This window comes from Dothidotthia symphoricarpi (genome assembly GCF_010015815.1).
Source record: "Dothidotthia symphoricarpi CBS 119687 unplaced genomic scaffold P153scaffold_3, whole genome shotgun sequence".
NCBI classification, from domain to species: Eukaryota; Fungi; Ascomycota; class Dothideomycetes; order Pleosporales; family Dothidotthiaceae; genus Dothidotthia; species Dothidotthia symphoricarpi.
Window position 1 is genome coordinate 471,187 of NW_022985010.1, and position 10,671 is coordinate 481,857.

A 10,671-nucleotide genomic window follows, 5' to 3' on the forward strand; every position below is an offset into this window, starting at 1 on the left:
TATTAACACGATTGGAGCAATGTAAGAAATTCGCTACAAAAACAATAACAGGAAATAGTGAGGAGTCGAAGAAGACGCTACATAGGCGAAGAAGTCCTAGTTTGGACGCGGCTTGATGACCCCAGACGCCCGTTGGAGTGTTGGAGTGTTGGAAATAGTTCGGTGAGGCAAGTATCAGCCGCAAACGGATTGTTCAAGTCGAGTTCGGCATGATGCTTGGCGCAGTGCAGAGGCCTGTCCAAAAACACGGGACTGGGTAGGACCGGTGGCGGACGGCGAACAAGGGCACATATCCAACTTGTGGCTGCCTTTTGGAAGAACAGCCCAACGACGCTGGTTGCTAGCTTGGAACGCGTGGTCTTAACAAGGGGCTCTGGCATGTTGATCCATCATCAGCAGCATCTCCCACTCTTGCTCTTCTGTACCCGATCGATATTCTCCTCCCATTCTTGTTGATGGCCAGCAGCGTTTGGTGTGGCAGGAAAGCCGAGCCAGCTCCGCCTCTTGTCTCCCGCACCCAATCTGAAGCTCCCATTCCCGTTTCCAGGGTAATCGAAGTATCCGTTCTGGTTGCGACTATTGTCAATCCCAGGTGTGACTCCCGCCATCGCAAGTTGTCTATGCTCTTCGTCGATCTTTCGTTGCTGTTGTTCAACCAGTTTCCGCGTGATGACGCGGAACACCTCATCAACACCCTCCCCGTCCTTCGCGCTTATCTCGTGGCAACAATCCCAACCTATATCCTGCGCCCAGAACCCACTTGATCGGTTGCTCTGCGGAGACATAGCGCCGCTTTGGACGGCTGCCGGTGCAGAGCCCCAACCAGTCGTCCTCCCGCTCTGTACCTCCTTGCTCTGTGTGGGATAGAGATTTTCGGCAACGTACGATATACAGCGCTCGAACGGCACTTTACGCTTCGGGGGGTCTTCGGTGACAATATCCGATTTGGTGCCTACAACATGAATTATGATATCGTCCCCGAGATTGGTCTTGAGCTCTTTCATCCAGCGGCCCATTTCGTCAAAGGAGTGCGTGTCTGTGATGTCATAGCACAATACAGCAGCGTTTGCGCCTGCGAATATTCAAGTCAGCATCTTCCATGTTGAGTGTGTGTCAGATGAGATGAAGCCATGACCTCAGAACCCCACTAGCGTTGCGGCAGCATGCCAGTTCAGGGTCTCGCGACCACAACAAAAGATATGCAGGGGAGACTGGACTAGTCAAAAGGGGCAGCGAGACAATACCAGGCAAGACAGAGTTCAAAGGAGATACAAGGTGACGAACATACCTCTGTAGTAGAGTTTGGAGATAGACCTGAATCTCTCCTGTCCAGCCGTGTCCCATATCTGCAGACGCACAACAGTGTGTGTGTCGATGTCCAGCACTCTTTTGGTCAGAAAGGAAGCGCCTATCGTGGACTGTGTAGAGGGTGGTGTGAACGCATTTCTGACGTAGCGGTGGACTAGGGACGTCTTCCCCACACCTTGACTGCCCAACACGACAATCTTGGCTTCCATACTGTTCGTCATTGCGATATTTGTTGTGTGTTCTTGGGCAACGTCGTGCGCGGATGTATGTGTGTGCGTAGTGTAAATATGTGCGAACGCGACGTGAGAGGTGAATGCGACCGGCCTGCGGGGATGCACTATGCGTGTTCAAGTAAGAACCGCGGTCCAAGAAGCAACGAAGGACAGTCTGGTGAGCGGACTTGGATACGGTTTCATGGCGCGTCGTGAAATACGTGTCTTGGGAGGATGCGAACCATGGGCTTGACGTAGGCAGGCACGAGTGAAAGTGACATAGCTGGAGAGCGTTTGGCGCGGCGGTAGGCTTGGCTTTAGGGGTAGTCATGCGGACGGACGGCCTGAGCCAGTCCACGACGGGGCGTCATGGTACTGCGGGCCAGCGAAGATGGACAAATGAGCAGCGTCCGTCATTGCGAAAACGAAAATCGCAAAGTGAGGAGGGAGGGCGAGCAGCGCGCGTGCTTGCTGGGGAACGACGACCTGGTAAAAGCCTATATGCGCGTCATCGCCCAGACATTTTGCCTGCAACTATGTTCCCCGCACATTGCGGAACGACGAGCACCGCCGATTGGAACTCTTCACGAGACGTTTGACACACAACGCTCGTGCTTGTGGCCGCGCCGAGATGCTGACCTTTCCAGCCCTCGCCATGGGCCCGTCTCGCCTCTGCAAGAGACATGGCCCCAGAAAAGTCCCGACGCGGAATGCTTGATCGGGCTACGGCATGCATCTTGACTCGCCGGCTTTTTGTGAGTGTGGGTTCCCGTGCCCCGTGTGCTATCCGACGCCAGCGGGGAGGAGATGCACCGAGCTAGACCTTGGGGAGAGGCTTGCCGTCAGCATCCTGGGGAATCCGCCCGGCAGGTGAGCTAGTGCCTGGAGATAACAGTATTCTCCCTCGGTTGCTCTTTGTAATTCTTGTTCTTGGCCTTTTAACTCGCCTTCATATATCTCCAAAACCCATTGCCTGGCTCCAGCTTCTCAATCGACACCACACCATCCACAGTCCAATCACCACAATGAACCGCGACAGCAACGATACCCAGGCGGTGAAGCTCTCGGGCGAGGAGGTCGCAAAGCACAACAACAAAGACTCGTGCTGGGTCATTGTCCACGGCCGCGCATACGATGTCACAGAGTTCATGCCAGAGCACCCGGGAGGTCCCAAGATCATCCTGAAGTATGCCGGCAAAGATGCGACGGAAGTGTATGAGCCAATCCATCCCCCCGACACGCTCGACAAGTACCTGGACAAGTCCAAGCACTTGGGAGAGGTGGACATGAACACGGTGCAGCAGGAAGAGAAGGAGTTTGACCCCGATGAGGAAGAGAGGCAGAAGCGCATCGAGCGCATGCCAATCCTCGAGCAGTGTTACAATCTGATGGACTTTGAGGCCGTTGCACGAAGGGTCATGAAGAAGTCGGCATGGGCATACTACTCCAGCGGTGCCGACGACGAGATTGTGAGTTTGCCACATCCTGCCATGTGCATCACACCCGCTAACCATTTCCCAGACACTACGCGAAAACCACACCGCCTTCCACAAGATCTGGTTCCGCCCCCGAGTCCTCGTAGACGTCGAGAAGGTGGACACAAGCACAACAATGCTCGGCACAAAAGTGGACCTCCCCTTCTACGTGACCGCGACCGCCCTAGGCAAACTTGGCAACCCAGAGGGAGAAGTCGTCTTGACGCGAGGCGCGAAGAAGCACAACGTGATCCAAATGATCCCAACACTCGCGTCTTGCTCGTTCGACGAGATCATGGACGAAGCAGACGGCAATCAAGTGCAATGGCTCCAGCTCTACGTCAACAAAGACCGCGAAGTCACAAAGCGAATCGTGGAGCATGCCGAGAAGCGCGGCTGCAAGGGCCTCTTCATCACTGTCGATGCACCGCAGCTCGGTCGTCGCGAGAAAGACATGCGATCCAAGTTTTCCGACGTCGGCTCGAATGTTCAGAGCACATCTGGGTCAGATGTAGACCGAAGCCAGGGCGCCGCACGTGCCATCTCGTCGTTCATTGACCCGAGCCTGAGCTGGAAAGACATCCCATGGTTCAAGAGCATTACAAAGATGCCCATCATTCTCAAGGGTGTGCAGTGTGTTGAGGATGTTATACGCGCTGTTGAAGTTGGCGTCGAAGGTGTTGTTCTCTCCAACCACGGAGGTCGCCAGCTAGACTTTGCCCGCTCTGGTATTGAGGTTCTCGCCGAAGTAATGCCAATTCTTCGTGCACGCGGCTGGCAAGATCGCATCGAGGTTTACATTGATGGCGGTGTACGACGAGCGACGGACATCATCAAGGCTGTATGCTTGGGTGCAAAGGGCGTGGGAATCGGGCGACCATTCCTCTACGCTATGTCTGCTTACGGTCTCCCTGGAGTGGACCGCGCTATGCAGTTGTTGAAGGATGAGATGGAGATGAACATGCGCCTGATTGGTGCCGCGAACGTCTCTGACCTCAACCCGTCAATGCTCGATACAAGAGGACTGAGCATGCACACTACATCGGTGCCGAGCGACACACTAGGCCTGAACGTGTACGACCCACTCCTTGGCCCTCAAGAGCAAATGATCAAAGAGAAGGCCAAATTGTAAACCAAGCAAGGCGTTGCAAGCTGTACTGTATATATGTGTAGTTTGAGAGCGTTTTTATATCCTGTTGCTGTACATAGATCTATACGATTAGTTTTTCTATTTCAACGAGAATTGCCTACCCGACCGTATATCTTTCCGAGCTGCTGCACATGTTCCTGGAAGAAAACCCCTCGTCAAAATCCAGCACGTGAGAGCGTGGTTTGTGGGTCTGTGGGGAAGTTAGCGTCGGGGCAGAACTCACCGATCATCGTCTTCTAGGGTTACAAAGAATCCACTCACCATTCACATCCACATTTTAACATTCACAGCTTCTCTACAATTGCAGCTTCATTCCTACCTTGGACTAACTGACTTCGCATCGTAATCCGTTTTGACTTATTCAGTAAATTCCATGGCCGCCCTCGACTCCACAGCGCAGCCGGGCGCGGGCTGGGACGAAGCGCAATGCACAGCAGCCCTCGCGCAGCTGGAACAGCTACAGGCGCAGGTGCGACGCGACGCCTCACCCACCACTATATGTCGAGACTAATAACTACTCAGATTGATGATCTTCGTCTCGCTATCCCACGAATCATCGAGCCCTTCCAACGCCCTCCCAATCCCTCGACGTTCAAACTATATTCTCAGGGCGTTATCGGCTCTCAAAACGGCATCAAAAGCCTCTCCGAGCAATGGAAGTCCCCAGAGATACAGGGAATGTATGACCACGTGAGAGAGAGCTTGGCTGCCAATGCAGATCTGGCTGCAAGCGCCTCGCTGCCATCGCATGGCTGGGTTGAAAGAGAGCGGAGGGAGCGCGAGGCGAAAAAGGGACAAGCGAAGAGGATTGAGGCTGTTGAGGAAGTCGGGGCTGTGCTTACGGATGAGGAAATTTCACAGATCGTTGTAGAGTTCCGCAAGGCGCACCCGAATATTAGGATGGACACGCAGGATGATAATCGCAGCATCTTAGTATGGCGGCCAGTGTAGTTTGATCAAAATCACCAACTGACAGACGGATAGGTGCAATTCGTGTCTGCTTCCACAAAGTACCGGTTTCGTATCACTATCGAGTGCGACGGCAATGGGCGACACAAACTCAACGCAGCATGTCTGGGCACAACGGAGCCATTCCTGGCCATCACAAGATGCATTGCGTCACGGCCGAATACAAACGATTTGAAGCATTTGTTGGTATGTTTTGATGTCTAATTTTTATGAAAACTTGGTGATGCTAAGATCTGCTACAGAACATGATTGCAAGTTACAAAAGCATAAAAGGAACGCCGTGTGTCAAGTGTAAAAAATTACTGGATAGTGCTGCGCTTACAACCACCGCAAGGCGCTGCATGCAAGTTGGTACGAACGAGACGCTGAAGGTAGAGTGGGCAGCTTTACATGAGAGCTGCCTTGGATGATGGCCCGTCCACGGTAACGCCAATACAGCGGAAAAGAGAGACAGGTTACACGAAGATGTTCTGCCCTATGTCGTTTTCTTCGAGGCCGTTGAAGGCGAATGGCCGCCACTGTGGATCCTGATACCATTTACCCCGGAGAGTTCGAACTGCTTCTGGATAAGTGTATTTGTCTGCGTCGCGCTGCCACACGGCATCCGTCCACGTATAGCGATCCGGCATGGCGTATTTTCTGGTGCGGAAGTCGTAGCTCATCCCAGGGGTCCGTCCACCCAGTATGCCCATCTGTGTCCAAGGAGCGCGCTTGGAGCTGATGGAGTGGTCGGGGCCGCTATCATCCAGGTTCGTCCAATTGGACCATCTGGGTCGCCTCTGTCGGTTGTACATGTGGTCTCGCTTGTCGGCACTGATGGAGAGATGGATGTCAGGGCCTGTGCCTGAGAGGATGTCTTTCATGCGGCCCAGCGTGGAGCCTCGCTTGCCGTCTTTGGGCCAGATGAAGGCGTAGGCTGGCTTCACGTTTGCGACTCTTCTGCCGTCTTGGACCCAGGCTCGGAGGTCGGGTGAGTACTCGGCTGGTCGGTGGCGGTGTGCATGGTCGGTGGGGTGGAAGATGGCAGGGAAATGTGTTGGTGGTGGTATGGGCATGGTGGAGATGTGGCAGGTCAGAAATGGAGTCAAATATTTGGGATGAGGATGTGAGAAGGTGTGCAATGGTGTTGGGAGTGTCTTCTACATTCGAGTATCACTTTTGGATGGTTTATAGCTGGGACGGTTTGCTAGAAGCTGCCAGATGGAGAAGAAGAGCATAGTCGTTCTTAGGGAGTGATTGTCGAGCAGCCTTGTGTATAACTGTTTGCGAGCATGCCTGTCACGAAATGTACTAGTCCGCCCTCACTTGACCGTGCCAGCCGATGCAAGAGTGAGGTCGTCCCCAGCAAGTCCAAACGCAAAGGCAGTGTGAAGGCAGTGTTGGTGGTACCTGAGTGCCTGACGCTAACGACCACCCCTGCCAGGCGCTAGTCACGGCAGCTCGAAAGCAACGCGACCAGCTCATTTTCCGCCGAGCGACAACCACAAGGGAAACCACTCGACTCCTCAACGCCCGCCACCGACATGTCGCTATTCAGTGGCCTTGGAGGAGCCCAGCCCGCGGCGAGCGGCACATCGACATCGACGCCGGGTACCAGCTCGCTGTTTGGCGGTGCACAAAACACAGCGTCGGGGACAACATCGAGCTTGTTTGGCGCCTCAACGGCCGCGTCTGGCAGCGCTCCGCCAGCAAGCAGCGGAGGAGGCCTGGGGCTGGGAGGGAGCCTGTTTGGCGGCGCCCTGGGGGGAGCACCCAAGCCCGCGGCCACGTCGACGCCCTCGCTCTTCGGCGCGGCATCGACATCGGCGGCGACGGCGCAACCGCAAACACAAACGAGCGGCTTCTCGTTGTTTTCCCAGCCGCCAGCTGCCCAGCCACCGCAAACGGGCGGCCTCGGACAGCCCTCGCTCTTCGGTGGCGCCTCGACACAGCAGCAACAGCCACCACAACAGCAGCAGCAGCAGCAGCAGCAGGACGCGTCGCTGTCGCAGTCAGCCGCCGGCACGGGGCGCTCGGCCCACTTCGACCACCTGCTCGAGCGCGGGCGCAAACGCAATGCGGGCGAGAACGGCTTTGGCAGCTTCGACGAGCTGCCGTCGCTGCAGCTGGGCCTGGGGGATATTGCCCGGAAGGTGCGCAACCTGGGCGTCGGCGGCCCCTCGGCGGACCAGGCCCAGGACCGCGCTGCGTGAGTTGCTCTGCCCGGAATGGCCCAAGTGTGTTTACTGACTGCCTCCAGCCACTACCTGCTCTCCGCCTCGGGCGTCAAGATGGGCAGCACCCTGCGCGACCTGAACCAATTCTCCACCCAAGCCGGCCTCAGCGCCGCCGGGCCCTCGCAGTCCTTCCTGGACACGGACGTCGACGGCTACGTCTCGAACCTGCACTCGCAGTCCACCCTGGCCCTCATACAGGAGGGCTTGGAGCAGTCCAAGCGCGACTTCGACACCTTCCTCGAGGACAACGTCCAGATTGAGTGGGACAAGCAGCGACAGAAGATCTACGAGCACTTTGGTCTGGGCAGGCAGAGCGAGGAACTGGCCGCATTGCAGACCGCCTTTGGCAGCACGGCGCGAGGTGCGTTTGGGCGCTCAACACGCAAGGGCCGCTCAATGGGTCCCAAGGGTGCATCTGTCAATGGCGCATCAACATTCGGCGCATCTGCAGGAGGACCCCCCGTCATTGGGCTTTCTCAGAGCGTGCTTGGCGGACGCGATGCGCTCGAGAAGTCTGTACTCGGTGGACAGGCCGGCCCTCAGGACCGATATGTCCGCGACAAGCAGGAAAAGTTCATGGAGGAAGTCAAGAGGCTCAACGATGCGAGACAACGGGACGACACTTCTTCGGTTCTGCATGCCTTTGCTAGCGTGGAGAAGGCTGCGAATGGCGAGTACTCGGACCACTTCATCAGCGCGTACGGAGCCCTCATCTCCATTACAGGCGAGGCGACTGAGCTGGACGCATCCACGCCGGGGTCCAAGACTCCAAAGGCAAGAAGCTTCGCTAAGGACTACCTGGACGACCAACCCAATTCTGCCTCGAGCGTCCGCATGCGCAAACGCATACTGGACGGATCGCGGAAATACCTGGAGAGCAAGTTCTTGGATCATGTAGAAGAAGTGCTGAAGAAGAATCCCACAGAGGCGCTTGTTGGCGGTATACCATCACTACTCAACAAGATGCGCGGCTTCGTGCGAGCCAAGGTAGCCTTCAAGGAGCTTGGTGCCGATACTGAGCTGTTCCAGAGGATAGGCGACACTGGCGAGGAATATCCCTGGGTTATTGTCTTCTACCTGCTCAGAGCCGGCCTCCTGACAGAGGCGGCCGAGTATGTCCGCGAGAAGAGGAATTTCTTCCAGAACAACGACCGCAACTTCCAAGCAGCCATAACACACTACGCCACTGATCCAGAACGCAGGCTCACCCCAGAACTGCACCAAAAGATCAGCCACGTGCATGCTCAGCGCTCCAGGATCGCGACTGCTAACGATCCATACCGGACGGCTTGCTACAAGATTGTTGGTCGTTGCGAGATGAGTCGCCGGAATCTGGAGCCGATCAGAGAAACCATGGACGACTGGGTATGGCTGCAGTTCAATCTTGCACGCGAGGGCAATCGAGCCGAGGAGAACGCTGGTGAGATATTTGGTCTGGAAGAGCTCCGAACAACGATCAAGGAGATTGGCCAGCGTCATTTCATGAACGACGAAACGGAAGCCGCGGGCGGGTACGGCGTGTACTTTTACCTTGCTACGCTGGCGGGTATGTTCGAACCGGCCATCAACTACCTCTACCAGCACAACTACGTCTCCGCTGTTCACTTTGCCATTGCCTTGGATTACTACGGTCTCCTGAGGGTTTCGGAGTGGACTACTGCGGGCTCGGAGATCTTGACCTACACTACTCGACAACAGCCGCAGCTGAACTTTGGACGCGTGATTGGTTACTACACCAGCGACTTCCGTTCTGCTCGAGCTGATGCTGCGGCTGACTATCTGGTCTTGATCTGCTTGAATGCGGATCTTCCTGGTGAAGCAGGCAAGCAACAGGCAGAGCTCTGCCATGAAGCGCTCCGTGAGCTTGTGCTCGAAACGCGTGAATTCTCTACGCTGCTGGGCGATGTCAGGTCTAATGGCCAGACGACACTGGGTCTCATTCAGGAGCGCGTACCACTACTGAAGCTCCAGGGTGAGAACGGTCTGCTCAACACCATCACTCGCGAGGCTGCGAAGATGGCGGACGACAACGGGCGCACCAACGACGCCGTTCTCCTCTGTCACCTTGCAGGCGAGTACGACAGCGTCGTCGCGATCCTGAACCGCGCTCTCGCCGAGGCTCTCTCAGTGGAACTCGGACAAGAACCACTCCGTCTCGAGCCCCTGAAGCCACGCTTAACGCCTGCAGATATCCAACAGCAGCAGCAGCAACAAGCCTCCAGCCTCAACTCCTCAAGCCTCAGCATGCTCGGCACAGACGACCCCGTCGAACTCGCACAACAGGTCATCGCGCTGTACAACGCAAACGGCCTGTGGTGGAAGAAGGTCTCGCAAATCAACCGCGACACATTGGGTGTATTATTCCAGCTCAACAACGCCAAGAAGACAATCGAATCACGCTCGTACATAGAAGCCCTCGACGTAAGCCCTCCCCATCCCCATCCTCCCTTACACACATACTAACCCAACCCGCAGCGCATCGAATCCCTCCGCGTCCTCCCCCTCTCCGCCCACGGCAACCTAAGCGAAATCCGCGCCTCGGCAAACAACTTCTCCAGCTACCCCCCCGAGATCGCGCGCAACATCGGAAACGTCCTGCTCTGGTGCATCGGCTGCTGCTCGCGCCACCGCGAGCACTTGTTGTCGGGCCAGTTTGACGACCCTGTGCGTAGGGAGCTTGCTGAGCAGCTGCTGCAGAAGGCGAAGGATTTGATGGTCTTTGCGGGCCTGATTAGGTATAAATTGCCGCCTAGGGTGTTTGAGACGCTTGCTAGGGAGGGGCAGGATGTTGGCGCTTATTAGGTTTATGCTAGGGGGTGGGGGGGGGGATCGGAGTTGTGTGGTGGGGGTGTGGGATGTAGGAGGGGGAGTGTCTGGGATTGGGATTGATGACCAATGCTATACTAAGTAATTCGTTCATATGAGTGTGGTTTTTTTCTTTATGTTGGTTGTTAGGTACACGTGATCTTGGGAATTGGAGTCGTGGGACTTGGGGGGATCGGCGATGACGCAACTTGTTCTCCACATGTTTATGGATGACAAAACGTTACTTGGTGTGCTGGAACATTGCGACTTCTCTACTACATTGCTTCTCACTCTTTCTACCTCACGGCTAGCTGCTAGACTTGAGAATCAACATGAGTGCGATTGAGCAGAAAGTCGTCATTTTGACGGGCGCTTCGAGGGGTATGTGTGTAATTTGATAGAAACGTCTTTTTCTTTCCTACAGATAGTCTTTCCTCTTTTTCTACTACCATTCTCCATATTCCACTCTCGTGCAAATCCCTATCATATCGCCAAAGAAAAATCCCGTCTTCCCCCCCAAAAAACCGCAGAAATCA

General features: G+C 55.5%; 5 protein-coding genes across 5 annotated transcripts; 3 read left to right on the forward strand and 2 right to left on the reverse strand.

The window, feature by feature from the left end:
- Positions 1 to 392: 392 nt before the first annotated feature.
- P153DRAFT_282511 (ras-domain-containing protein) lies at positions 393 to 1,529 on the reverse strand (the record flags this gene model as incomplete). The annotated part of the gene is made up of 2 exons (XM_033663206.1): positions 393 to 1,072; positions 1,289 to 1,529. 2 exons carry the CDS (start codon positions 1,527 to 1,529, stop codon positions 393 to 395), a joined length of 921 nt encoding a protein of 306 aa, XP_033527658.1.
- A 1,016-nt stretch (positions 1,530 to 2,545) lies between these two features.
- Positions 2,546 to 4,127, forward strand: P153DRAFT_282533 (uncharacterized protein; the record flags this gene model as incomplete). The annotated part of the gene is made up of 2 exons (XM_033663210.1): positions 2,546 to 2,989; positions 3,042 to 4,127. 2 exons carry the CDS (start codon positions 2,546 to 2,548, stop codon positions 4,125 to 4,127), a joined length of 1,530 nt encoding a protein of 509 aa, XP_033527659.1.
- A 391-nt stretch (positions 4,128 to 4,518) lies between these two features.
- On the forward strand, positions 4,519 to 5,524 carry P153DRAFT_381711 (uncharacterized protein; the record flags this gene model as incomplete). Its single annotated transcript, XM_033670064.1, has 4 exons — positions 4,519 to 4,614; positions 4,668 to 5,078; positions 5,130 to 5,300; positions 5,357 to 5,524. The coding sequence occupies 4 exons, from the start codon at positions 4,519 to 4,521 to the stop codon at positions 5,522 to 5,524; spliced, it is 846 nt and encodes a 281-aa protein (XP_033527660.1).
- Positions 5,357 to 6,429, reverse strand: P153DRAFT_363488 (uncharacterized protein). Its single transcript, XM_033667388.1, has one exon. It carries the CDS (start codon positions 6,167 to 6,169, stop codon positions 5,570 to 5,572), a length of 600 nt encoding a protein of 199 aa, XP_033527661.1. The 5' UTR covers positions 6,170 to 6,429; the 3' UTR covers positions 5,357 to 5,569.
- A 159-nt stretch (positions 6,430 to 6,588) lies between these two features.
- P153DRAFT_331877 (nuclear pore protein-like protein) lies at positions 6,589 to 10,145 on the forward strand. Its single transcript, XM_033665484.1, has 3 exons — positions 6,589 to 7,302; positions 7,354 to 9,751; positions 9,806 to 10,145. The coding sequence occupies exons 1-3, from the start codon at positions 6,638 to 6,640 to the stop codon at positions 10,130 to 10,132; spliced, it is 3,390 nt and encodes a 1,129-aa protein (XP_033527662.1). The 5' UTR covers positions 6,589 to 6,637; the 3' UTR covers positions 10,133 to 10,145.
- The last annotated feature ends 526 nt before the right edge of the window (positions 10,146 to 10,671 follow it).